Source organism: Callorhinchus milii, unplaced genomic scaffold, assembly GCF_018977255.1.
Source record: "Callorhinchus milii isolate IMCB2004 unplaced genomic scaffold, IMCB_Cmil_1.0 Scaffold17, whole genome shotgun sequence".
In the NCBI taxonomy this organism is placed as follows: Eukaryota; Metazoa; Chordata; class Chondrichthyes; order Chimaeriformes; family Callorhinchidae; genus Callorhinchus; species Callorhinchus milii.
In genome coordinates, this window is record NW_024704758.1 from 14,523,957 (window position 1) to 14,551,878 (window position 27,922).

Here is a 27,922-nt window from a genome sequence, read left to right on the forward strand (position 1 = left end):
ACCAATCGGAAGGGCTCTGACAGACGTGCGACCGGTTGGGAGGCGAACGGTGGGTGGAAGCCGCTTGGCGATTGGATGGGATTGGCCGCGCGGGAAGCGCCCGCCCCCTCCCTCGCGGCCGCGGGCTGTCAGAGCGCGAGCAGCTGGTGACCGTTAGTCAGTCAGTCAGTCAGTCAGTCTGACAGGACTTTCCTGCCCCCCCTCTCCCCCTCCTCGTCGTGTGAAAGGAGACGAAGGTACACACACACCACACACGAGCTGCACAGTCGCCTCCCCGGCGACGTCCTTGTTTATACATATATATATATATATATATATTATATATTTATTTATACATTTGCTTCTTTAAAGCTTTGATTGACCTCGACTGTTCGATCGTTTTAAATCTGAAGGAGAGAGGAGGAGGAGGAGGAAGGGCTCCGGCCCGCTCTCCCCCGGCCCGACCTGGCCCGGCCTGGCCCGCTCTCCCCCCGCCCGGCCCGGCCCGGCCTGGCCCGCTCTCCCCTGGCCCGGCCCGGCCTGACCCGCTCTCCCCCGGCCCGGCCTGGCCCGCTCTCCCCCGGCCCGGCCTGGCCTGCTCTCCCCCCGCCCGGCCCGGCCTGCTCTCTCCCGGCCCGGCCTGGCCTGGCCTGGCCCGCTCTCCCCTGGCCCGGCCCGGCCTGGCCCGCTCTCCCCTGGCCCGGCCCGGCCTGGCCCGCTCTCCCGCCCGCTGCAGCCGTTTCCTTGTGGAGAAGCGAGCAGCGGGAGCGGACCCCAGGATTATATCCCGGCGGGACCTGTCACAGTGAGGAAGGAAGAGGGGAGGAGGAGGAGGAGGAGGAGAAGACGAGAGAAAGGAAGAAAAGAGAGGAGAGAGAGAGAGTGAGAAGAAGAAGAGGGAAGTGGAGGAGGAGGAGGAGGAGAGAAGAGGGCGGGAGAATGTGAGGGCCAGAAGGAGAGAGGGAGAAGAGAGGAGGAGGAGGAGGACTCCCCCATAGTTGGAAGAGTAGTCAACATCCAGAAGGGGCCAAGAGTCAGAGTTTAGCAATTATAATAATAATAATACTACTACTAATAATAATCCTTGCATTTGATATAGCGCTGTTCACGTCGGGAGGACGTCCCAAAGCGCTTCACAGAACACACTGTAAAGTGAATTGACTGTATATTTGTGGGCGAACGCGGCAGCCAATTGCGCACAGCAATGTCCCACAAACAGTCGTGGATTGAAAATGACCAATTTATTATTGTTTTGGTTTTGGAGGGATTATTATTAGGCTCTGTGTGGAGTAAGGAAACTTGCCCAAGGTTTGGCCCTGACCCCCCGGGGATTGAACTCAGGTCTCTCACTTGCAAAGCGAGTGCTCTAACCACTGAGCTACAGGACTCCACAATTGAGAGAGAGAGAGACTTTAACGAAAGTATATCAACACAAATTTACGAAAGGCGAAGTAAATGGGTCCCGGTCCCTGACCGTGACAAAGAAGGATTTCTAAATGCTGGCTCAGTCGGTTAGCGCTCTGGGCTCTGAGCCAGGAGGCTGTGGGTTCAAGCCCCACGTGGGGATTCGGACCTCATGTCCGCTGAGCCGTCATTCCAGGGCAGTGCGGGGGGTGTGCTGCGTTGTTGGGAGGTTGACGCGCTTTGGATGAGATGTTAAATTGAGGCCCCTTATTGCCTGTTCAGGTGGACATTAAAGGTCCATTGGCACTATTCAAAAAGAGAAGGGCATTTGTCCTTAGGTCCTGGCCAACAATCCTCCAAATAAAACTGGCCTTTCACTCAATGTCTGTTTCAAGCACCTTGGGACGTGAAAGGCGTTACATGAATGCAACTTGTTGTTGCTTGCTTGTTACGTGCAAATTGGCTGCTGCATTTCGCCCACAAAACACACGACCACTGCACTTTACAATGTATCCTGGAAGGCTTTGGGACGTCCTGACATGAGGCACTGTACCAAAGGCGAGTTTTTTTTATTATTTAGAAATCCTTCCATGTCTTGGTCAGGAATTGATCCTACTTACTGTTTCTCCCATGCAAGATAAGAATATCAGGATAATACCACTTGATCATGTTGACTGCAAAGCATCTGTACCAATAAGCCAAGGCTAGGTACTGGTAAATCTAAGCAGCAGCACATTAAATCTTCTCTCAGAAGTCGTGCAGTGTTAGAATTTTATTGCACTCTGTTTGCATACCAGTAAATAATATTTGCACCACACGTGCTGGTACAATGCTAAAATCTTGAGTTTTTCCAGGATAAACACATTAACATCTTTTTGGTAGTGGGCATGCATAGCCTGCAGCAACCTATAAAAAGTTAACATCACTGTCCCCATTCTGTTGATAAGTATACTTCTATTGCTTTCCTCCTTGCACACATGGGAGGTTTCTTCACTGTTATTTTTCTAGATCACTGGTACAGGAACAGTGTTCGTTGAAATCTGCATGTGGCTGTAAATATTGATAAGTTGTACTTCAACTTTTTCTATTTGGTTTGCTAATTTTGCTATTGTACAAATGTCATGGCATGCGCAAATATATGTCTGTTTACAAATTCCGATGGAAAATTTCAAAAGCATTTCCAAAATATTTTTCTTTGTTGCCATTTTTTTCTCCATTTCTATCCTCACATGCCACTTGGCACCATACATCCTGCTCCAGGCAGGATGTCAGGTTGATGCACTCCGCAGGTGTCTCTGCAGCTGCAGACTGTGCTATTAGGATGCATGATTCAGTTGACTAACAAGAGAGGCATGGAGCAATGTCAGCTTCTTCCTTCACCCAAGAGGGGCCATCTTTATTCAATATGGTACTCTATCTCGCAGCACTGCATAGAGCTGACAAATCTCATCGGACTGACATAAGCAATTTGGAGTGACAAGAATTCCCTAAGAATTAAGCTCCCTCTGTTTGGAGTCAAACAATGTTGTGCTACTGAAACATCATCACATGTCTTATCTTTTATTTTGTAATTATTTTTTAATGAGATTATAATGCACCCTGATCCTGACAGAATAGTGTTTTATTTATTACGATGCAGGAAGAGCTTAATCTAGTGAGTTCAAACTCCTCAATTTGTTCCAAAATAAATAAAAATCAATGACCACATTTGTTCTGATTTATTTTCTCTCTGCTTTCTTTTAAACAATCGAAAGACCACAACAAAATATGACTTGACTTAAATGTGGGGGGAAGAATAGTTGCTTATTACTAGAGCAAATTAAATTTGTGTTCAGTATAAACAATGATGTTGGCAACAAAAATTCCACACAGGTGTCCCCATTGTGGCATATTGTGAGAGGTGATACTATGTTACTGGTAACTTTCATTGAGAATAATCAATGCTGAATCTAAAATAATTCTTTTAATTTTGCTTTTATTAATCAGTGAACCATTAAGACATTGAAAACAACTGAAGAATGCACAATTAGTAAGTAAATCAAATGTTTCATCTTTTGAAATCTTAAATGGTATGTGAAAAGTTATTTAAGATCATAATAATAGTTATTGCTTAAGTATTGAATCTTACCAAACCATGACCAGAAGTCACTTACTGAGCTTTATGATTCATTGAAATTCATTACATTTTTTTTGGGGGTGGGGGGCGGGTGGAGTGCAGAATAGAAATGTAACCATCAAATGTAGATGTCAAGAGACTAGGTGCTGGAAGGGGCAAATGAAAAAAGCATTCGACAGCCGAAATACAAGATTCTTAGTGTGAACTTGTTTGGAAAATGTAGATACAGTTAATTAATTGAAAGAGAAAAAGAGACTGAAAGACTTCAGCTCCCTCATAAGCAATGAATTCAACAAACGGAGGTAACCCTTATACACGCCTTCATTACATCGAGGCTCGACTATGCAAACTCACTGCTTGTTGGGCTCCCCAATTCCTCCCTCCACAGGCTGCAGATCATCCAGTACTCTGCAGCCCATGTCCTCTCCTGCACGACCCTATCAGCCCCATCCTTGTCCAATTCCACTGGCTTCCCATCACAGAGTTCAAGATCCTGGTCCTCACCTTCAAAGCCCTCCACGGTCTTGCTCCCCCCCCTACCTCTCAGACCTCCTAACTCCCTACCACCCTGTTCGCTCCCACCGCTCAGTGGGCTTCGGTCTGCTTCACATCCCTCGCCTTGCTCGCCCCACTATTGGTTAGGTGCCAGTACTAACTTGGATTCTCTATTGAATATTTATTCAAAAAGTGTGTGTTCTTCAGTACCTTGTCCAAGTACTCATTTTTATCTGTGTGCCTGGACTGCCAGGTTGCAGACTATTCAACCATACGGGACAGTACACTCATTCCTACTTGTTCTGATCTAAGATCAAAACACATTCAGAGCCGTATTTTCTCTCTTCCTACCTCCCCAGCCTATGGGCTTTGAGATCAATTTGCAGTTCTATCTCACTAGTGCCATGAATAAGCCTGGCTAACTGCATACAGACTGGAAATTGAATCTGCGACCAATTCTGTGTTTCATATGGGGCAGGGTCTTCATCCACAGAGCCAATGGGCGAAGCCCATAATTATCTTTATTTAAAGGAAAGGTTAGATTTAAAATGGAAATCAAGTCAGTCACTGATTGAGATTGATTTATTCTATAATTATCTGGAACAGTGACTTAAAGGCCTGGAGCAGTAGAATTCAGCAAGTGCTGTCCACAGAGTGGTAATGTGCAAGATGAATTAAATAGTGAAGGAATTGCTGAGGGAGGAAAGTAACAAATAAAATGTTTGTGAACCACCGATTTAATCTTTCATAAATTATAGACCAGAGGGTAGAATGATTAGTGACACAGTTATAATTCATTACAGAGACCTTGGTTAGGTGATTATATCTTATTGTAGTTGGACTCTGTAAAAATGACATTATGTTAAATGTCAGGCTTGTTAAATATCTGAAATCTAGAAATTGTGACACAACGCAATTTGTATTATGACAGAAAACAAGCTTGAATGTATAGATATAAATAGAAAATAGTTTTGTAATTTTATGATCAAATTAAGATAGAAGAGATATGATAATAAGCAGCTTCCAGTGCAGTGCAGTGCCACTTACAGTTGAATAGAATAATTGTCAAGCTTGATTATTTAAATTGCATCTTACTGACTGTCATTTGCCAGCATATATAAATTGATGTGTCCTACAGAAGATTGACAATATCAGTGTTTTGTTCACACATGTCCAGATTTTAACAGAAATCGGAATGAGTGCTGAAAGAGTCAGTTACAGAAAGTGTCACAAAATCCAGGAGGTTGATGTTCCAACATTTCCACTGTGCAAACCTGGATGAAGGCAAAACTAGCAGACTGTCATAATTTGTCAATATTAGTAACTTCCTTGACATTTCACATTTCTGGGTTGTGCATTTCACTGTGTTTACTATTCAGTGATTGACAGTATCAATCAAACTTCGCAAGTTACAGTTTTTGGAAGTTAAAACCCAGATCATTTTAACACTTGTTAAAACCAGTTATGGGTCTATTAGAGCTGCACCTTTCAGGTTGTGGGAAAAGGAGCACTTTTGCTAAATTTACCATTGGTTTTCAAGAAGAAATTACTAAATTCATAATGTTTTGACAAATGCAGGAACCCATCTCCAAATATCCAAGGGAGAGTGAGGCTTCCATGAATGCCACTTGGCCTCCATCTGGAAATTCCCATAACTTTATTTTTCTCAATGAATTATGAGATATAGTCCTTTGCTTATAAATGCATTGGATTCCTGATAATATCCATGCAGTATATCCAATTTCTTTGTTCTCAGCATTGTCAAAGCTGGAAATAAGATTGCTCTAGGGTAATTGGTCACCATCTTCAAGACCGAGACTGTACCAGTGTTAGATTAATGCTTCCTCTTTCTTAATTTTCTAAGATAAAATTAAATTACCAATTACCACGTACTGATGTGTAAGCTGTCAGTGTGGTAATGTGAATAATATACTGTATTTCTTTTACAGTAAAGCAGTATATAACGTCCATTGCAGCTAATTATGTAAATTCTCCAGAATAGTGTTAAGTACTATGGTATATTTCCTCATCATTAACATCAATTCCAACATATTTATGTATTATGTGCCTGGTTTATCAAAATAATTGATACCGGTTTTATTCTGCAACTGTTCCACTTGTAATCACTGATTTTGGAACCAAACTTTTAACGAGGAGGTTAGAAATTTCAAAACATGCATATAATAACAAAGAATGATGTAACCTTCCAGTCAGGAGAGTAATTCAAATTCAAGAGGAATGCAAATTGCTGTATCAAGCAGTGCATAAAATGTTCAAATTTGCTTTATCTTCTGAATGGTGCCTCAGATTCCAGATACTGTACATCTGTTGCTCATACATTTCATTGCACAGGACAGTATTATTTTCTGGTAATATGGCTTTAATTTTCTAGGTTCTGTCAGATTGTTGTCTGTTAGACCTACATCAAAATACATTTTGAATCAATAGCTGCTTTTCGTTTGGTAACCAAGTAGTGTGACCTGTTGAGTGGCAAGGAGTTAAGATAATCATGGTAAACTGTTCGTATTTGTGGTGATAACATTTCCAGTCTCTTTTTGTTAGAAAATAGTTTCAGTTATTGTTATAGGTCTTTTGTTTGGAAATGTTTGCAATCTGTCTGTGTGACAGATCAAGCTTGGGAGCAGTGACATGAATGTTAATCTTTGAGAGACTATAAATGGGGACAAAGGACAGTAGAGGGAAAGATGTACCATGTTCCCGGGGCCTGAAAGCTACTAATCGTCCAGATACATTTCAGTCACTGCTTGGTTTGACAAATGCATGAAGAAGCTGGAAAGAAGCTATTACAAACGCTAGATTCAGATATTGAATAAACGCTACGTGGAAGCTAGGCATAGTAGGATATTTTTCTACATAGGCAGAACATCAGAAAAATAAATAGCTAAAATCCCAGCATTGGTGGATAGTTAATAACTGCAGCAATGGTTCTGCAGCTTACAACCTCATTCACATTCATAGTTTGTGATTTTGAAAAATGCCAGAAAATTGGAACCTAAAGTACTTGTTTCGAATTGCATACAAGGGCACTTGAGACTGAACAAAAAGACTATTGAGGCCTTGCTGCTAACTTCCTCGAGTCTTTTTGAATTTTACAATCACTGACAAATGCTTGCACTGATGGAAATGGAGATCATCAAAGGAAAATGTTCATGAAGAATATACACATTGGTAGCCAACGAGTTTGTCATTAAAAAAAATTGGTACTGTCAATTATTTTTAACCTTAAATATGGTACATATCATTTAACTACATCTGTCTAATAAAACACATGTACAAAATTATGTGTTGCATATTTCCTTATTCTGTTCACTTGTGCATATGATTTGGAAGGTTTACCTCATGTCAACTACAAAGATTGATAATTAATGAAAAGGAAACTTAACACTCGTTAACAATGCTATTTGTACTTATAATCTTCTTACCAGCGTATGCCATCATACTGTAAATCCTCCTTCCTTATTCTTTATTATTCCTAGCCTGCGATGAAATTTGTATCTGCTGATTTGAAGTTTTATATTCACTAAATTGGATTAAGTATAGTGTCACTTGACTAGGTAGGGCATGTGACCTAACCCCCTTGTGTGACATGCTGTGCACTGAAACAAGGTAGTTTGCTTCTTGGGATGCTCATAAATTCCTCACAGCATGTATTGGGGATTATGATCTCAAAGAAGATGACTTCATTTTCCGCACCTTTCTATTGATCACAATGGGGTGAATTTTAAACAGTGTTTTTTAGAGACTAATAACCACTGATAGGAATATTTAATCCTGGGAATTCAGGCTGAGGGTGGTTTAGACTTTGACTTAATTCACGGGTGCTTTGGAATGACAAGATGCATTTTAGAAGAACAAAAGCTTTTGATCTATATATCTTTGGGTGACATAAATGAGGATGTAAATTGAAGGGAACCATGAGTGTTGTAAACAACACTTGAAAGCATTGGTGATTCCCAGGGTAAAATGACAGCATTTATTCCTGATATTCTGGAAGAAACTGAAAATCATTTCTGAACCCAGACTGTGTGATTTTCATGGGGAGAGAGAATGTAAATAAATGCGGTCTGTGGGAAGAATAATTGCTTCTATTTTTACTCAGTGGATTCAGTGAATTAAATGTACATGAATAAGTGAAAGGGTTCGTAGAACTTGCCTCATACTCTGTGAAATTATAATATTTACCAGACTAATATGAAAAATAATTTGTTGCCATGTCAGTGTCTTTTTCTAAGAACACTTGTTTCGAGAATAGAAAAATTAGCTATTAATAAATGAATGCATTTTAAGCTTTCTTTTTGCTTGCACGGTAGCCTGAGGAGCAGGGGTCAGAATGATGCTCTCTTAGTTAGATAATTAAGATACAGTTGATTCTCTTAGTTGGTTAAGATACTGAAGCCGTCTTCACTGTAGGTTGGTAGATGGCTGTTATTTTTGGTCTCAAACACACATTGAGTGAGTGTAATAGTTACCGCACTAAATTGTTGCTTGTGCTGTATAGCTTGGTAAATGGGTAGGCTCTCTAAATAATCATGTGGCAAGTTCCCCTCAAAGAAAAACATGATTACAGCATGTAGTAGAAGGGATGTAGGAAATTAGATTATAATAGCCCAGGGTCTATCTAACACTATTGTATGTACACAGAAATTAATGGTTTGGAATTCATGGGAATTTGGGAACAGGTCTGCTAAGTTTTTTTTGACTCAGTTGAATGGAAAAACATTTAATATAGATTTCAAATAAATAACCTTTATTCTTTTGGGACCAATTGAGCCGGAATTGCACGGTGTTTTGAAGTCCTTTGACCGTTGATAGTGGAGAAAAGTTGAGTGCTCAATTTTAAAGCTCAATCGTGCCTGAGATTTCTGTGTTATATTATTTCTCAGTTCTCAGATGTTTCTGGTAAAATCCTGTACATTATGTATCTCTCTCTCTCTCTCTCTCTCCTCTCTCTCTCGATATATATGCATATATATACACACAAAATATATTCTAGAAACATTCAGATGACATCAGCAGAATAAGTTCCTGATGATCTATTTTTTCACTCACAAATCAATTAGCTATAGATCCAGAGTATTTTGCCTACTGTCTTTGCAGTAGCAGCGCTGCTTTGGTAATGCTATCTGGGCATAATCAAAAGAAATAGAAAGGGAAGGAACCAGCTAAGTAATTTGTCAGCATCCAGGGGAGACACAGGTTTGAGCTCTGAATATGGAGAACTACCCTCATCCCAACCTATGTTTCTATAATTCAGCCTGAATATTTTCCTCAGATTCTTTAATATTCCCTATTCCACTGATCCCATCTCCTTTTGTTCTGAAAAGCTGTGTCATTGAGATTGCAAGGTATTACTTGATAACAGTGTGAGTGGCAGCTTTTAACAAAGGGCACTGTGGTCTTGCTGTCAACCACACCACTTCCAGATATCTCTAAATGGATTTGGGATTATTTTCCACCTTATTTGGATAAGAGTGACCAAACAATTTATTACGTGCAGGGTGGTCACAAGAGCATATTATTATTTAATGGTAGGAACTTCGAATGATTATTACCTTAAACTTTATTTAAATCATTCATAAAAACAAATACATCAGTGTAGACCATAGTCCCCGTGGGCAGTAAATATGCAATGTGTTAAAGCAATGAAGGAGTATTTGGTTATTATTTACAAATATGTGGTGTGAATAAAACGGAACTAATCTTTCCAGGTGGACATATCAGAGTATAATTATATTTCATTGAGACTGTGGATGCCATATTTACAGGTGTTATATATCTATCTATATAATGATGCAAATGAACTTTGGGAGGGTTTCTCAATGGAGATACCCTTCATGGATTCACCATTAAGATAGAATGACACATCAGTTTCTATCAAAATAGAGCTGGTTCTGACTCCATGAAAGTTGGAAGTGAGACATGCTGGCCCAGCACAAAGTCTTACTATATGTGTATCACATCAAGGTCAGAGGCTATCCGCTGTGACAACTAGGCTCCAGATTATTGCAAAGTATTTTGCCTGTACTTAAATTGCTATGCACTTGTTTGAAGTGCACAGTGATCTCAAGTGTAACAAACCTCTGATGTATGGAGCCTTTTTCTGTGTGCACTGGGTCTTTGGTGGAGAAATGAAGGGAAATCACCAGTGGACTCTTAACAGATGAGACTCTTATCTATGATGACCCTATGGAAGATGCATATGATTGTCTGTAAACACTTGATTGTACATTCAAGTGTTTGTGTCCTATTGTTGAAATCTTTTATTGCCCATAAATATATTTTGTTATTAAGCAAAAGTGTTACAAATATTTCTGTGAGTCTTTGGAAACTTGGTTTCTACCAGGTTGAGAGTTGAGAAAAAATACTAAGTTGAGAGGAGAGGCAAAAATGATTTCCCCAGAACACTACTAAAGTTTAGCTTCTTAAAGCTAACAATTGCAAGTGAATTCTGATTGGGAATCATTGATGTGTTAGATGAACTTTCCTTATTTTGTGTGAATCACTGTGCTTTAACAGAGATTTTCGTTTTCTTTCAAAACTGTCTCTATGTCCACAAACTTGACTACTCCCCTTTGGACCCTGAGATATGATTACATTGGTTAAGAATAATTGCCAATTTTAAATTCATACGCTGATATCTTTTGTATGCTCTTTTAATTTTATTTGAGGGGATATTCCATATTTATGTTTTGTGCCAACAGCAGCTGTCAATGTGGATGCTGACTGTTCATGCTCTCCATGTCCTTAATATGTGATAATACAAGAGGATTAACAATTGCATTGTCATTACTTAAGTTTATCAATGGATAGTATGTTTTGGGGAGAATACTAAATGCAGTATATATCACTTAGAATTAGAATGTAAATTGAATAATTTTGCAAATGGTAGTCTAAAAGCTACAAGATGAAAAGGAGTGGGAGTGTTTTCTTGATTCAGCTAAAAGCCAATAAGGAGTTTCATCTAAATGATATGATCTTCTGTTCTCTTTTATGGGATCGCACAGGATTCAGGTTTAGAACCAGATAATTTCTTGCAAGCCATCTTGTTTAACTTGCGCTGTTTCCTTCAGCATTGTAAAGCCTGTATATTTAAGATTGATGTCATATGTAAGTATCTGCTTACCAACAAGGAATTGATGGTGTGTTACTTCCTCACTGTCCTGTGGTAGATTTACACACACTGAAATCTGCTGGTTGCTAATGCCACATATAAATGCTGCTTGTGCCTTCCAAAATAATCTCAGTATAGTAATATGGTGTATAGTAAAGTTGAAATCAAAGGTTTAATTACATTAAGAGTAATAACACAGTAGAACCTATTGAATCCACAGCGGATCACATCACTTTTATCCTGTATTAAATGAGCTAAGCAACACAAACAGAATAATCAACATACTATTTGGCTGTCATCTGCAGTGTAGGGACTAGAGATCACAAGGAGTTTTCCCTTGCTACTGTGATAGCCTTTTTATTTCAGACTTCCATCTGGGAGGCAGTGAGCACATTATCATACTGAACGCAGGGTTTTGTGTAATCTGCTTAACTGCACTGCAGTCCAGAGCCTTCATTGCATATTTTGTAATTTATAATTTAAATGAGAACGCTGTTCTGACAGTCTTTGAAATTTATTAAAACTCTTTTGTGCACATGCTTTTGTTCTTGTCTAATAGGCTCAGCATATTTAGGATGTTCGAGTGAAACGATTCATTTTTATTCATGAGTTTTGAAGACTGGGGATTAAAAGTGGATGGATGTTGCTGTTCTCATTCATGGGCATGAGACGAAAGGTGTTTTTTGTTTGTTAAATAATAAGGAAAGAAAACAGCAGCTTCCCTGTCATAACTGATCAGTGACAGAAAAACAGTTCAATTACATAAGCGTTGGATTGAGATTTTTGAAGCCTATTTGTTCAATTTTTGTAAGGTGTCATGTATTGTTCTGATAATGGGCTCTTTGATCAAACTTGAAGATAATTCCATACTCAAAAGCGAAAAATGTCAGTTCTAATCTACAGTTAAAAAAGCTGTTTGAATTTAACTGTCAATAAAAAGATATTTCAGGTAGTTGTAGTTTTTAGAGAAGCAAGTCAAGACGTTGAAAGAAGTCTGAAATAACACGTTTATAAATAAGGACGATTAGAATAATGATGGATGTCAGGTGCTATCAGAAGCTATGGATAAACCATAATAATTCCTACAAAGCTGAGCCCTTGAGTTTGTAACAGACATACAATTTATACTTAAAACTTTAGTTTTTAATCTTTAGTTTTCAATATGATTTTACCTAGTTTTAATTTGTGGAAGATGAACAATTCAATTGACTTACCCTGTTAAGATCTGCTGTATATCTAACTGCTGTGGAGAATGTCCATCTTTAAGATACAGTATATAATGCACACTGTGTTCTAAAATCAGCCTTACCAGTAATCTATACAGCGTGAGCAATAATATGTTCTGAATTGTGATCGTTGCTCTCCACATGCTTCCCAAGACTTGGTTTTCAACTGTTGGACATTGAATTGACTCTTTCAGCCTAGGATCAACAGTCAAACACATCATTTTCTTTATGTACTAATATACTGATAGGCACCTTTCAATAATGTTCAGCAATTATGTGATCATTTCATGATATAGTTAGTGTTGCAGTTAATATTCACTAAAATTACTTGAAAGATCATTACAGAATGAATGGCATTATAATTTTACTTGATTTTTTTGAAAAGTCATTTTTGAAATGACACTAGCTTTTGAATTTAATGGGAATTTTTTTAATGAAACACATGATTTAGCAAAAACGAGATGTTTTGACTAAACAAGAAAACTATTAATTTCTTTGTTGCAATATGCGCATAGCAGTTTATAATCCCATGTAAAGTCAATCTGGGTGAAAATTGGTAGCAAAATCTGTGCACATGCAAATTAAAATTAGGATGATATAGTGAAAGAATAAAAGAATAATGTTCAGATCTCCAAAGAGGCTGTCAGTAAAAGAGATGTAATAGAAGCTATATTAAAGCTTGAAATGATCAACTAATTTATGTGAATCCCTGTCATTTCTAACAGAAGGAACAAGCTTCTTTTAGTATGAAGCAAAGCCCGGCCATAGAAAACAAGGCAAGTGCATATGGATAGTCCCTTGATATCGTTCACTTGCCGTGTAATCTTATTATGCAAAGTTCTAATCTTCACCTAGAATGAATGCCCCTGGGTCAGAATATAGTCATATCAGGGTTTTGAGGTCATGCTATGTGATCCTTGGCTTATTCTTCTTAGTAGAGCTGGGATTTGAGAGCATCCCCAGACGCTCACAGAAATCAGCAGCAGAATCAACCAGAACCTGCTGCTTGTTTGGAAGACAAGACCAACATGAGGTCTCTGGTAGGATTAAACTTGATTTGTAGCTCTAGGATTTTCTAACAGATGTATTATTGGACAGGGAATAGAGGCCACCACCACAGTGAAATTGGATCACATTTGCCATTCTCGTTGCATCCACTGGTTGCTGAAGTAGCAGCTGCATGTGGATTTTACTTTTTTCAGGTGAAGTGACTTCCAGTCATTTTAAAGACATGAGATGAAAAGCCCTGGCGACATTTTTGATGTCTGTAAGATTTAGTGGAAATGTAATGGGATTATTGGTAGCACCTTCAAATGTTGGGAAGCACCTGGCAATCTTGCTGCCAGTGACTGGGAAATAATCCTTTCCCATTCTCTTGGATCTCAGTCAGGGGCTCAAAGTGATTTCTGTTTTACTGTTAAATTTGAATGTAAGCTGTGTTAATTTTTGTAAACCTAGAACTCAATGCAAACACCCATTGCAACTTATTAGTTACAATATATAAGCTAAAAGCCACAATGTACATCTTTCTATATTAAGTTAGCACAATTTAGAGTTATTTTGTATTTTCGTTCTTCATTAGAACAGATTTCTTATATAAACATGAAACATTTGAATAATATTTTGGTCACCGAGGGAAAAAAGGTTTTAAGAAGAATTCTAATTACATTGTGGGATTAAATAAAGAAAATTCAAAACTATTAAGTCCAACTAATTTACTCCCGAAGTAATACTTCAGTGGAGAATTCTAAGAAATGTTATGATAAGTTCACATAAGTATCCACTCGTATCATATTGCTAAGTGATATTCTCATATAGCTGCTCTATTAAAAACTACAAGTCATATTCTAGTGTCAATGAAGAAATGTGATGTATGGCACTCTATGTATTGCAACCACTGACACCATTTAAGTACTCTTGATACAAATCTCCATAACTTTCACATTTTTCCAAGACAATCTAGCAATATGACTTACCCCAACTAATTCCCATATTTTGAGCGCTTGTGTTCAGATTGTTCCCGCTTATTTTCCCAAATCATACTTTCTGGGGTCCTGACATCAACATTAGCTTTTTTTTTCTGGGACCTTAGATCTTGCATGTGTAAATCCTGACCATTTGAAGAGATAATCTATTTTGACACTGATCTAAACCTGATTAGACCAAGTTTATTACCATATTCTTTGACAATATTTATTTACGCTGATTGCAGACACATTCAGATTGGTTCTGACTATTATTCACACATAAACCTACTATATTTTTCATTGCTGTTTCATACTTCATCCACTACAGTCTTCTCTGTGTTGCTTTGTTCCAGAACTCTGGCCCACCCCCAACTTTGTCACATGAATGACCAACAGCATTCGCTCCCCCCCCCCCCACCCATGAATTTCTCAGTGTGTCAGGAATAATCCTTTTTTGAAAAAAAGTACAGGAAAAAAATTGATCTTAGATAATTTTGATGATCTTAGGCACCCATCAATATGTGAAAGCCACGAAAAAAAAAGAATTTTTAAAAGAGAAGCTATTTTTCCTCCAAGTTGAAAGTGCCACTATTGCCACTTATCTTAGATCAACAATTCACCAGAGTCAGGGTCAAACCTGGGCCTTCCGCGGTTACATGGCTCAGCTATTCACTGCACCAATCCGCTAAACCATTGCTCTTATATAACAAACCACGAAATACGCAGTCAGTCCACTTTACAGTATATTCTTTGAGATGTATCGGTGATGCGATAAGGCAATATCAAATGCAAAGATTATTATTATAGTTTCAATGAATTTTCTGATACTGTTGTATTGGTTTATATAAATATTTAAGAAATTCAGTTTCAAATGAATCCATTTGATAAAATAAATGTGATATTGATAAAAAATATTTATGATAATTTGATAATACATTTTTTTTTATTTTGGATTCCAGGAATTGGACAATTTATGCGGAGTGGACCTGCCATGTTAAGAAGATTCTTTAGAAGAGTTCTGGGGTTAGCAGGCTTTACTATTCAATATGGTTGCATTGTGCATTGCACTTTTGAGTACCTTGGAGAAATCGTTATGGTATGTTTTTAATACACAATAAACTACTCTAGTATTGGAACATATTTTGTTGCATACCTTAAAATAGAGAAAGGTCATCCTTACATGTTCGTAATGAGAGAGAATTGTATCAGAGCTGATTTTATTGCGCTTTCAACTGAACCACTTGAGAGTATTTGCTGAAGAAAGTGCATGTGCTTATTGGCCTTTAGAAATAACACAGCAGAGAACAAGGTAACCTAATCAAATTATGATCTGTTGCCATTAGTCCTCATGTTGTTCTTTCCTCACTTTGGTTAGAATCTCTATCTTTACCTATCGTGAGTAAAAGTCAAATATGTCAGAAAACATTGTTTGAAGGAGGCCTGTGATACAATTGGCAATGACATTTTATGATGTGGAATCAAAGATTTTTGCATCAGTTCTGGTCAGTGTTTTCAGGCATTCGATAATGATTATTCATTGGTAGCGTCAGCAGTAAAACATCCTTCTGCTTGAAAGTCTGTCATAATAGAATTTTCCCTAAGGGTCTGTCATAGAGTATTTCTTATATTTGATATTTACTAATAATCTTCCTACTGTCAGCCATGAGCACTGGACTGAGTATCCTCATGTTATTATATAAAGTAGAAAATCTTTCTGTGAGATTGCCAGGTGTATGAGGTGGGAGTCCAACAGTCCAGATTTGTTAAACAGCATTGTGTCAATTAGAACTGTCTTATCTGCTTGCCAGCTTCAGTTCACTGTGGGGAAAGCAACATAACTGGACTCTTTGGAGCCAGCTTAACCACCTCTTACTTCAACACACAAGGACTTCTATTAGACACTGTTTTCATTTTAGGAACCTCTGACGTGATCCTCAGATGACTCAGTTACCAGGGAAGTTGTTGATTTCTCAGTGATATTTAGATATACTGTATCTGCAATCTAAGGATCAGGTTGAGTTAGTATTACCATCGCATCGTGCCCTCATACTCATGATTTATTTTATTTATTTTACTTCTGGAATCACAAGCTTCTTTTCATGTGCACAAAATAAATATTCATCTAAAACCATAATGAGTTCTTTTCTCCTTATTTTCCAGTGCTCTGGCCCCTCCATGGAGCCTACAATTAGGACGTATGATGTAATTATCTGTGAAAAACTCAGTCGACAGTTTTACCGCATTGACAAGTAAGTTATTAGTTTATAAGAAATCTCTGCAGTCTCTTGATTATCACTAATTAATCTATCTACAGTTTAAGACATTATTTAAAAATATTTTATGTTCCTAAGTATTCATGAAGATTCCTTTGATGAGCCTATCAAATTTGAAAAGTTGCAGGAAAATAAATTGTGTACGTTGTGTTGGTAACATAATCCTCCATTATTTAATTCAATATATACTGCGAAACTGTAAACTAGTGTATTTTGTGTTTTCCTTACAAAGTAATATTTTCAAAAGCTTGTGACTTTGCATTTGCAAAGACAGTCACGCACTTAGAGGATACCACATGAGCCCCAGTACACTACCACCTTAAAGGCAGACACTATACTACTGACTGCACAACACATGTAGATTGTTGATAAATGTATGTTCGCTGAAACTGTTTGTGTTATGTCCTCAGAGGTGATATTATAATTGCTAAAAATCCAAACGACCCCAAGATGAGCATCTGCAAAAGACTGATTGGTCTGGAAGGAGACAAAGTGTGTACGAGTGGCCTACATGATCTCTTTAGGAGTCATATATATGTGAGTATCTTTATGCTGCGATTTAACAATCACATAGAAACAAGAGGTTGAATCAACAAGCATCCTTTCAGTCCTTTCTTTGGTTTATTACTTAGATCCAAATACATGATCCACTCGGCCTGTTTACATCTTCTTACCTTGATGCCAAGTCTGTCTCCACCTGTTAAACCAAGAAAGTGTGTGAAAAAAANTCCAATGCTTCTTTCAGTGGGAAGTAGTTGCTGCTTAAATTACCTTAGGTCATGGTTTCCTTTGTGTATAATTGTGTGCTGGAGTTCTCTTCTGGTGTAGTGGAAACCTGTCTTTTCAGTCAGGGAATAGTGAATGACGTGGGATGGTGATTAATGAGAAAACTGGAATTCGGAGAGAAAGTACATTTATAAAAGAAACAAAGACTGAGCAGGAATTGTTCTAAATCCAGCAGGTTTTTTTGAGTAAGTGAGAGGGTGCATAAAGCTTGTATACTACAATAATTGACATCTTGTGTGGTGTTAATATGGGTTTACACCTTAATCCTATAATGTACCTTTGCCTTATGAAATGCTGTAAATTAATCAGTGTTTTACACAGGCTTGTCTGCAAAAAGGTGTTGAATTCTGTCTGCAGCCCACTGGACTCTTATTTTGTAATTTTCCAAGAAATATATTTGAAATGCAGCAAAATATCAGAAGCTGAAAGCTTTAATTGCTGCTGAGATAACAGATCATAATCATATTTTAAATGTAAGTTCTTCAGTACAAGGCAACTCTGTTAGAACTCAGTGTCTCAGAACCCAAACATGATGTTATAATAGTCTGAAAAAAAATTGGCCAACGATCCTGCTTCTGGGTTGTTGCAGGTCACTGCAGTGTGCAGTTCCTGACTACAGCAGCAACCTCATAACCCGAAGAGTGGGCCTTTATTTAGCATGAGAAGCCGGCTAGTCAGCACCAGAATCCAGCTTTACCACACTTTCTGGTACAGTGAAGATCCACAGGAAATCTTCACTAAAAGCGAACCCACACTCAACCAGTGTGCATTCTAATAGGGAGGGCCATGCTGTATAATCTGACTTTAATAAATACAAAATGTTTTCCAAAATATGAAAAATTTGTGTAGAAATTAAAGCTATTTTTCTGCTGAAGGTGAATGTGATGCACAACCTAGAATTGATGCATTGTGTTGGTGTAACGACTATGTTTTTACCAAGTTATGTCGTCTTATTAGAGAGTAGAATATTCTTGTTAAATTTACCAATGTGGGGTACTTTTGCATCTTTGGTCCTCAAGTCTATTTAGAACAGGACCATTTGCTAAAGAAAGCTATTCTCAAGGATGCTTGATATCTCAGATATTTACAGTTCATTGTCCTAATGGTCTATCAATTTGGTGCTAAACAAAATTCTGACGCTCAATATACCTACATTTCACATGCACTCACATTTCATAACTAGCAACAAGGTTCAGGGCAATTAAGCTTGTGTAAAATGCAAGTTTTAGTAATTCAAGGCATCAATTCAATCATAAATGATAAATTTGGATATCATGAGAATTAGTTTAGAGTGTTTTACTGAGAGCTGATTTAAATTAATAATAATAATAATCGTGGAGTCCTGCAGCTCAGTGGTTAGAGCACTCGCCTTGCAAGCGAAACACCAGGGTTCAATTCCAGGCAGAGGGCGAAACCTTGGGCAAGTTTCCTTACTCCACACACCTGATAATAATCCCTCCAAAACCAAAAACAATAATAAATTGGTCATTTTCAATCTACGACTGTTTGTGGGACATTGCTGTGCGCAATTGGCTGCCGCGTTCGCCCACAAATATACAGTCAATTCACTTTACAGTGTGTTCTGTGAAGCGCTTTGGGACGTCCTCCCGAAGTGAAAAGCGCTATATCAAATGCAAGGATTATTATTATTATTATTAATCCTTGCATTTGATATAGCGCTTTTCACGTTTTCTAGTTGTCTCAAAGCGCTTCACAGAATATACTGTAAAGTGAATTGACCGTATATTTGTGGGCGAACGCGGCAGCCAAATGCTCACAGCAATGTCCCACAAACAGTCGTGGATTGAAAATGACCAATTTTTTATTTTTGTTTTGTTTTGGAGGGATTATTATTAGGTGTGTGGAGTAAGGAAACTTGCCCAAGGTTTCGCCCTCTGCCTGAAATTGAACCCAGGTGTTTCGCTTGCAAAGCGAGTGCTCTAACCACTGAGCTGCAGGACTCCACATTGGTTATTCAGAGAATATTTGCAGTATTAGAGACTTTACTTGTTACTGCAAGAGGCAGAAGAGTCAATTTCATTGAGCTAAGCAGTTATCTGCTATTGTAAGTAATTTGAAATGTTTTTCTTGTATTTGCATGGCAAGTAATTTTGAAAATGATGATAAGTAATCAGATGATAACATATAATAATTTATAATTGCGGCTAAAGGGTAGGGAATGAGGAATTTTTATTGTAAAATATATCCTCTAGTAGAAAAGAATATATCAGATGCAAGGCTCATAATTGTAACATTCGCTTGCAATGGTGGGTGTCTGGGCTCGTGTAGCTCTGAGCGAGCTTGCAGGCCTGTCCAAAGTACCTCCACCATTAAGCTCTGGGTGGTGCTCTGGGAATCATGTGGCTCCTCCCTGAAACAAAAGCCACTGTAGCCACAACTGAGTGGGTGGGGATTCACTGCTGAGCTGAAAGATATATTCATAAATATATTTTTCCAGAGGGGGAGCATTTTGAACAGAAAGTGGAATAGAGTGTTGGGGTCATCGAGTTATTTCTGCAGTCTTCAATGTAATTGTACGGTGTAGGTCACTGATTGTATGACCCTTCAGTCCTAAAGTCCTACTTAATCAAGTAAATAGACTGTAAAATTGAAACCTTGGGTCATCTGGAATAACGAAACCAGGTTAATATGTAATTTGAGCATTTATTGCTAACTATATGATTGGCATGGAAAGCATTGATATTTAATTTAGGATTATAATTAAAATGTTTCTTGTCTAAAAACTACTGCTTTCATCACCTGTGCTTTTAAAACCATTTACTTTAGCTTTAGGCCTCACCTTGCCATATGTTCTAGCTTGCAAAGATTCTGGTTTATTTTGCCTCCTCTGTTCACAGAGCCATCAGATTAAAATACTCTCAGCATCATAAACTGTTGATAGAATAAACCCACTTGTCACTTAAACAGGAGGAGAACCAGATAATGTCACTTTATTCACCTAGGATCTGTAAATAAGGAACTGCTTCTCCTGCCACTCACTGTGATAAAGGACTGAGCTACGCATGTGTTTCACAGCAATGGTTTCTTCACAATCAATCACAGCAAACTGCTAATGCCCTAGCATTCGCTGATGTGGGAGAAATGTGTTTACTCTTGGGCTAAAGTGGAGTTCATTGCTGAGGTGACACAGCCCATTCATCCTGGATGTCTATGACTAACATAATTGTGTATGAAGGTAAATGTCACTCTGTTAGTTTATGGATAGAAGAAGGGGGAGGAATAGCAAAGCTTACTCAGAGCATTTAACCCTGAAGCAGTCATCTATGTCAAACACAACATCTGCCTGTGGTGTTTATAGCTGAGATTGCTTGTTGATGTGGATATCGGTTAACACAAGTAGTACATATATACTGCTTGTCAGTAGGTGTAATAGGATCCATTGCTACTCGCCTGTTAGATTAAAAAATATTGTTAGGATTAGTTTGCTTTAGAAACCAAACATACTTCTCACCTAAGACTTATCTTGGTAGTAATTTGTAACTTTTTTTAATGGTGCTTCTTATATTAACCTCAAACATTTGTTCCTTATTCAATATTTAATCTTATCTTAATGATGCCTCAATTTATGGCCCTTTATTACTGAATTGGTAATAAATATAATAATAATCACTCTATTTACCTAATGAAAACTATAATGTTGAAAATCTATATTGGCTATTCACTTCACTATATCTGTTCCAGTCTTTCCAGCTTCTCCACACAACTATACCTGGCATCATTTTAGTAAATCTCTGCTGTATCTTCTATTCTTAATATCCACTAAATCCTCCATCTCCGCAGCCCATGTCCTCTCCCAAACCAGGCTCCATGACCCTATCACCCCACTCTCACCCGACACTACTGGCTTCCCATCACACAGGGGATATAAGGCGACCCTTCAGCTACTTTGCCCCCACCCTCTGGAACTCCATCACACAGCCCCTCCGCCTTGCCCCCTCCCTTGCCTCCTTTAACACATATCTCAAGACCCTCCTCTTCGACTGTGTCTTCGGTTACACTCCTTCCCCCCTGCCCCCTATCCTCCTTGATCCCGAACCCTAGCTCGAGTCCGAAATACTCATTGTCCAACGCCTTGAGACGTCCTCCTGACGTGAAAGGCGCTATACAAATGTGCAGACCCAGATCCACATGGAGCTGACATCCATTCCATAATGGAGCACCCAAAATTGAGAGCAGTACTTCAACTGCAGCTTAACCAGTGTCTTGTACAAACTAACATTCCCACAATAGACTTGATTACAGTTATTGGAACCATCTTCAAAATGCTGTAAATTATTCAAAACCTATTTCAGTTCAAACTCCAAGCTGGCTGCTGACTAGACGGCAAGATCCAAGTTATTTCTCAATGTAAAACTGGTGATTGTCCATAGTTTAGAGTAATAGACGACCAGTGGGCAGGTTTGTGTTGAATTCAAAGAGAGTTGGGAGTAGATCACCTGCCATTTTGTCCATGGTTGTCTGTGGGAAGTCAGACATAAAGGAAAAAAGTGAATAAATGGGAGGAAGCCTTTTAAAGAAAACAATTTTTTGTACTCCATGACAAGTAGTTTGAACTTTGAAATACAATCCTTTTAAGAAAGTAAATTTGACTAGACGACAATCCATTTTGCAGCAATGTAACAGTAATGCTTTGAGGTTAGTGGTCCTCTTTAATTAGCTAGTCAAAGACATGAATTTCATTACAGTGCTGACTCGTTGCAGGATAATATTTTACTTCCTTTCGTTGTTTTGCACTTTAATCAAGAAAGGTAGCACCTGTGGTTTATTCAAAAAACCCTTTCCTTTGTTAAATGAACACCCGCAGGCTATGAGGCAATTACATTTGTGGCCATGAAACCAGCGATGAAGGCATTCTGCAAGATCTCAGTGAGGATAAGGCAGAAGGGGAACAGTTTCTTTTGTTACACATCAAAATTAGGTTTTGCTGGAGTTTAAAGAAGAACGGAATGGGAGCCCTAACTGAAATATTTTTCTACCTTTGATATCCCTAAAAGTGAAAAGAGATCAGATGTGTTTATATTTTATGGTTCCAGGGTCTGTTTGGCCGGTCATTGAGTTTCAGTTATATTGAAATGGAAACCATGGGATAAACTTTGCAAAGCGTCTATGAAAAGAAATTGTGGCTGTGTCAAAATGAACGAAGTAACACACTTCTGTTGTTAGCAATGGCAATTGCAATGAAGTTGTTGTCCATGTTGTTATTATCCTGGTAACCAATGCTCCATACTGTTGCACTCAGTTATCTAAGCTTTTGGCGGCTATGTTTGTTAAGTTTATTTCACCAGACTTAAAATGAAATGGGTCAACTGAACTAGCATTTTCTCAAACTTGACAATATATAAAACCATATTTCTAAAGACAGCATTGATATTTGGTTGCAAAAAACAAATTTGACTGTTTGGTGGCCAAATACATTTGACCAGCCTTTAAATTGAAACATGTTTCTGAAACTAGTCCTAAAAAGAAAAGGGATCAGTTTGAACGTTTGCAAGCACAAAATCTGTTCAGGTTTCTCAAGTTTTTTTTTCTGCAATGATTGGTCTGTGCGTATTGGTTGTCTACCCTTGAGCTTGTTGGATACAAGTGTCTGATTTGCAGAAAACTAAATTGAATTTACATTATTACCAGTAGATACTTAGATATGTGCAGCCGGGAAAGTTTAAAGGAGAGGAAACTCAACATCTCTTTGACAGAGAACCTGACCAGAGATGTTGATTGCGATGTGTAAAGATGTCGTCTAGGTTCACAATTTTTTCTTGTCTATGTGTCAAATCTCATCAGCTGCTCTGCAGGAATTGCTGATGATTTTTGACATTGGTTGTAGGCTTCCCATCGCATCCTACTATTGTGTCAGTCAGCGCAGCAAATGTCCAGATTTTTTACCAAGGCCAGTCGGGTCAAAAACCTCCACTGCTTGGAGATTATGAGCCAACTTAATGAGGGACTTGACTGGTTCCTTTTATTATAGCTGATATATTAAGTTTCACTAAGTGGAGATCATTTTGAGTTAGTCATCTAATTGGCTCTAATTAAGGTGTATACCAGAAACGTGAAATATGGATTCGATTAGGTTGGTGTCGGGGGGGAAATAATGGAACAATATAAACACAGCTATATTGATATTGAATTTCTTCTGAAATATTGTAAAATTGAGTTTTAAGAAATTAGAACGGCTATAATACTGTGGGATATTATGATCCACAGCTGAAATGATATAGACAAAATCCCACACAATTCATGGAGTTAGTGTGCAAAACTAGATTTCATCTCTGTCAACAACCCATTATCTACAGCTAGTTAATCTGATAAACCAATCTCTGTATTGGATTGTGTGTGACATTTGACATCAAACTTTAACCTTTCTGGTATTGACTGGTCTGACAGTTAAACAGCTCCAGTACTGAGTTCCCAACAATAAGATTGCAAGTCATATTACCGGGGTATAACGCTATTGAAAATGTTCAATGTTTTGTAGATGATTCTCACCAAATTGCTACAATAATGCAGCTTCGCACACCAACAGAGCTCAATTTTAGGAGGAGAGAGGCAATGGATTGTAGCTCCAAGCAGCTGGTTATGGTGAACATGGAAATCTCCATCTCGGGGACAATCTGTAGAAGCAAGCAAGCTGTAACATATTCATTAGAAATAAATTCCTTAGAAACATGGGGGTGAATTTTTCTCCCATTGGAGAAAAAGATAGCCCATCATGCCAGCTTTCCCACTCCTGATCATTGTTCAGTGACTTCTGCTGGAATGTGTATATGTCTGTGTGAACTTCAAGTGAGGATAAATGATCTGTGCTCTATGATGAAGGCAGAAAGGATTGTGTTGGCTGCAAGATAAAAGGAGCAGGCACTTTTCTTCCAAGTTGTTTAAAAACTAAATTTTAGCTTGGGAATTCGAGGTGATAACTACCAGAAGTACAACAGTGTACAGCAGCTTATCGTGCGCGCTGATCAACTGCATTGTAACACACTAGCAAATACTTGCCTGTTTGTTTTCTCGGAGGACAAGCTGCGTGTGAACAGAGCAAGTCCAGAGATGTAGCTGGCAGTGAACTGAAAAATGTGTTCCTGTAGTGAGACAAGTGCTAAGCTGATGGAAGAAAACAGGAGCTGTGTTTGGAAGAAGCTACGGTTGTTGGCTTGTTGACTGTCCATTAACATTTCACCAAGCCAGATGTGCCAATGTTAGCTCAAAGGTCATTGCAACGGTTTCCTTCATAGATTTTTTAAATTTAACTTTTTCATGTTTGCTTTTTCGTAGAAGGGTAATTTTTGTTGAAATGAAAGTTCAGCTGTTTTTATCTGGAGGGCTGCTCTGTTGATGTAGTGCAACTCTGCAGACCTTCCAATAAATTTGAATTTGAATGCCGAATATGTAGGTTAATAAGAATTGGTGCCTTTGTCATACTTCTCAGGTAACATGAAAATTGATGCATCACTGTATTAGAAAGTAAACAGAATTTAATGTCTGCACTTGTACTTCATTATAGTGTGATGCATGAAAACTAACTGCAATAGAAAGATCAGTGCCGTTAGCATGATTGGGTAGCCTTTCCATACTCTTGTTGCTATTACGGAAATGTAGACCCTATCCTAAGGAGATCAATGGTCACTTATCACCTGCTAGAGACAGACTAACAACTTAATTTATTGGGTATTTACAGACTACATTACTACCAATCAATATGTATGTGTACTGCTAATGATATTTGCTTAATAAGAATGCTCTAAATGAAACAGTTTGCATGCTACAGCGTTCATATTATCTGACTTATTTAGTGCATATACCTTTGAGCCCAGAGTTACCGTGTAATACTGGTATGGAGGTACCCTTTGGACCTTATTCATCACTCAGTTTTTTCTAACATTTAACCTCTGATTTGTAACAATGATAATACACACCACATATAGGCAATTAGAGGTTCTTGTCATTTGTAGGTCTAGATCATTAAGTTGCAAAACATGAAAAGAGACTTAGCTGGTTCTTGATGACCATTATTAGAATATAATGTGTTGTTCCTGATGCATGTACAGAGAACCGTGGGCTTAATTAAAGCCCTGACAAGCCCACTCTGATAAAGTGATGAGATTATTCATAATTGATGTCACAATCAATTACCATTTGGTTCTTCACAGGCCCACTGGCAGGTCTAGCCTTGGTGCAGGCCCCAGGACGCTGATCATTGTATGGCCGCCCTGTTCCTGCTGTGGCTGTGACAGCAGGCCAGATCTTTCATGAAAATTCTAATAACCCCTTTTGAAGTCTAATAAATTAATGACCTTGTCATGTTGCTCTAACCCTTGTAGCTTCATCCCGAATTTGTTTTATATCATTAACTGGCTTTTTGTAGAACCAGGGACAGAGCAAGCACTCTTGACATATTCTCATTGTCTGAGCCGATGCTGTACTACAGTAGGCTGTTAATTATTTATAAACACAAGCAATAATTTGCTTTAGGAGGGTTAAAATAGCCCACAAGAGCGTTCTTACTCAAGACAGCACAACAATGTTGATTAAGTGCGCTGTTTTCTAAAGCTATTTTATAAAAGAACACAGACTGCCTCCAGTTTTAAACGCAATGAATGCCCATCAATTTTACCACTGAAAATGTTGCTGGTGTCAATGAAGAATGCTATTTGGTTTCCCCAGTCAATTTTCTTGTCCAATCACACATTCTCGCAATAGGCAATGTCACAGTCATGCACATGAAATGCTGGTGCAAATCTCATTATTAATTCCCTCAAGTAAGACATTGGGGTCAAACCCAACATTTGGATACTGGAATTGTTGCATTAATTGTAACATTAATAGCAGAGTCCAACAAAGGATGATGAGCAAATTGTCAGGAACCAGCTGCTGTGAAAAGTAGTTTCTGAATTTTATGAAAAGCAGAAGCATTTCTGTTTAAGAGAATGATTACTAAAGTTTAAACTCAAAATCAAGCATTGCCCAGGATGTGCAGTTTACATTGTTACACACCTCCTACTGTTTACGTCCAGTTACACATGCATTGAGCAAGGATAGCAGAGAATTGGTTGACCACATTGATGGCCCTTGCTGGCTGGTAAAGTTTAACAGTGCCACTGCTAATGTTATTTTGCAGTTATTCTGGAATCAATTTGATAGGATCTTGACAGTCCCAACTGGGTGGAAGGTGACCTTGCTCACCTTTGCCTCATATCCTGCTCCATTAATCATGGTTTAATTACCCTTAATCACATTACAAAACTCTTAGAATGTGTTAATGATCTGTTCATAACTGATGCCAAAATATTGTTCCGTCTTACTTCCACATCAGAAGTATGCCCTGTTCTTTAATGCATGATAATACCAAACTGCTTTGATCTTATTTTGACCATGGCACTTGTGTTAATTTTAATTTAATATTATAAAACCTTTAATATTTCTGTCTATATCTAAAGACTGACGTGATCCCTTTTCCTTCCTCCCAAATTTGACACAATGGATAGGTCCAAGGATAGTCCCAAGAGGTTCAGTCCCACTCTTGGTGACGTGTTAGTGCTTGTACTATTGCTAACTGCTCCACTGTATTAGTGTACTCTAATCCTAATGTCTTGGTATTTAATGTGCCAACGTGCCTTCCTCACTGAGTATTTTTTTTTACTATATTCTTTGCAATTGTGCAATTGATTTGAACACGGCACTGTCATTGATCAGCCTGCAGTGCACGTGTGACAGACAGACGGCAGTGAAGTCGCTGGCTGTGCAGAGGTCCATCAATGCCGTGGGCTTCTCTGCTGGTTGTAAAAGAATAGCATTGTAAAGAGTGGCTGATAAACAGCCATGTTATTTTCCTTATCAGTTTAGTTTGTGAATGTGTTTGGATTAACTTATTTTCTCGATGTGATTCAGTTAAACATTTTTGATAATTGTTTTATTTGGTTTAGGTACCAAAAGGCCATGTTTGGCTGGAGGGTGATAACCTCCACAATTCCACTGATTCCAGAAATTATGGACCAGTTCCTTATGCACTGATACGGGGTCGTGCATGTTTCAAGGTAAATCATGGTGGCTCCGGACATACAGAGTAGTGTTTAATTGTCCAAGTGTGTACTTTCAGTCAACAAAAAAATGCATGCAGAGAAATTTACACAAAATTTCCTGTTGCTCTAAATTTCCAAAATTTATACAACGCCTTCAAAAATGTAGCCAGAGTAGCATTCAAGCACCTAATAATTACAGTATGTATGATTTTATCTTACAGATTTGGCCTCTACATGAGTTTGGTGTTCTGCGAGAAAGCCCTAATGACTGAATTCTTCCCCAAAAACAAAGTAGACAAAGAATATGTAGTTTTTTAGTGAAAGAATTTTTCCTTCGGTTGTCATATCACAAGCCCAACAGTTCTTTTCCTAACGTAGAGTTGACAAGCACTTTGCAAGTGGATAAAGTGTTAGTGGTTTCTGTGAAACAATGCACTGTACTTGAACTGTTTATAATAAAGATAAATTATGCTACAAAAGGGACAAATTATAGTTTGAAGACCATTTCCT

General features: G+C 38.3%; 1 protein-coding gene across 2 annotated transcripts; it reads left to right on the forward strand.

Annotated features, from left to right (window-relative positions):
• The first annotated feature begins 205 nt into the window (after positions 1 to 205).
• Positions 206 to 27,895, forward strand: immp1l (inner mitochondrial membrane peptidase subunit 1). 2 transcript variants are annotated; one of them, XM_007887784.2, is made up of 8 exons: positions 220 to 236; positions 3,370 to 3,412; positions 13,078 to 13,128; positions 15,279 to 15,415; positions 16,480 to 16,568; positions 17,003 to 17,129; positions 27,317 to 27,427; positions 27,634 to 27,895. In XM_007887784.2, the coding sequence occupies exons 4-8, from the start codon at positions 15,293 to 15,295 to the stop codon at positions 27,682 to 27,684; spliced, it is 501 nt and encodes a 166-aa protein (XP_007885975.1). In that variant the 5' UTR covers positions 220 to 236; positions 3,370 to 3,412; positions 13,078 to 13,128; positions 15,279 to 15,292; the 3' UTR covers positions 27,685 to 27,895. The 2 variants fall into 2 exon arrangements, with proteins under 2 accessions (XP_007885974.1, XP_007885975.1); XM_007887783.1 differs by lacking the exon at positions 13,078 to 13,128 and having other exon boundaries at positions 206 to 236.
• The last annotated feature ends 27 nt before the right edge of the window (positions 27,896 to 27,922 follow it).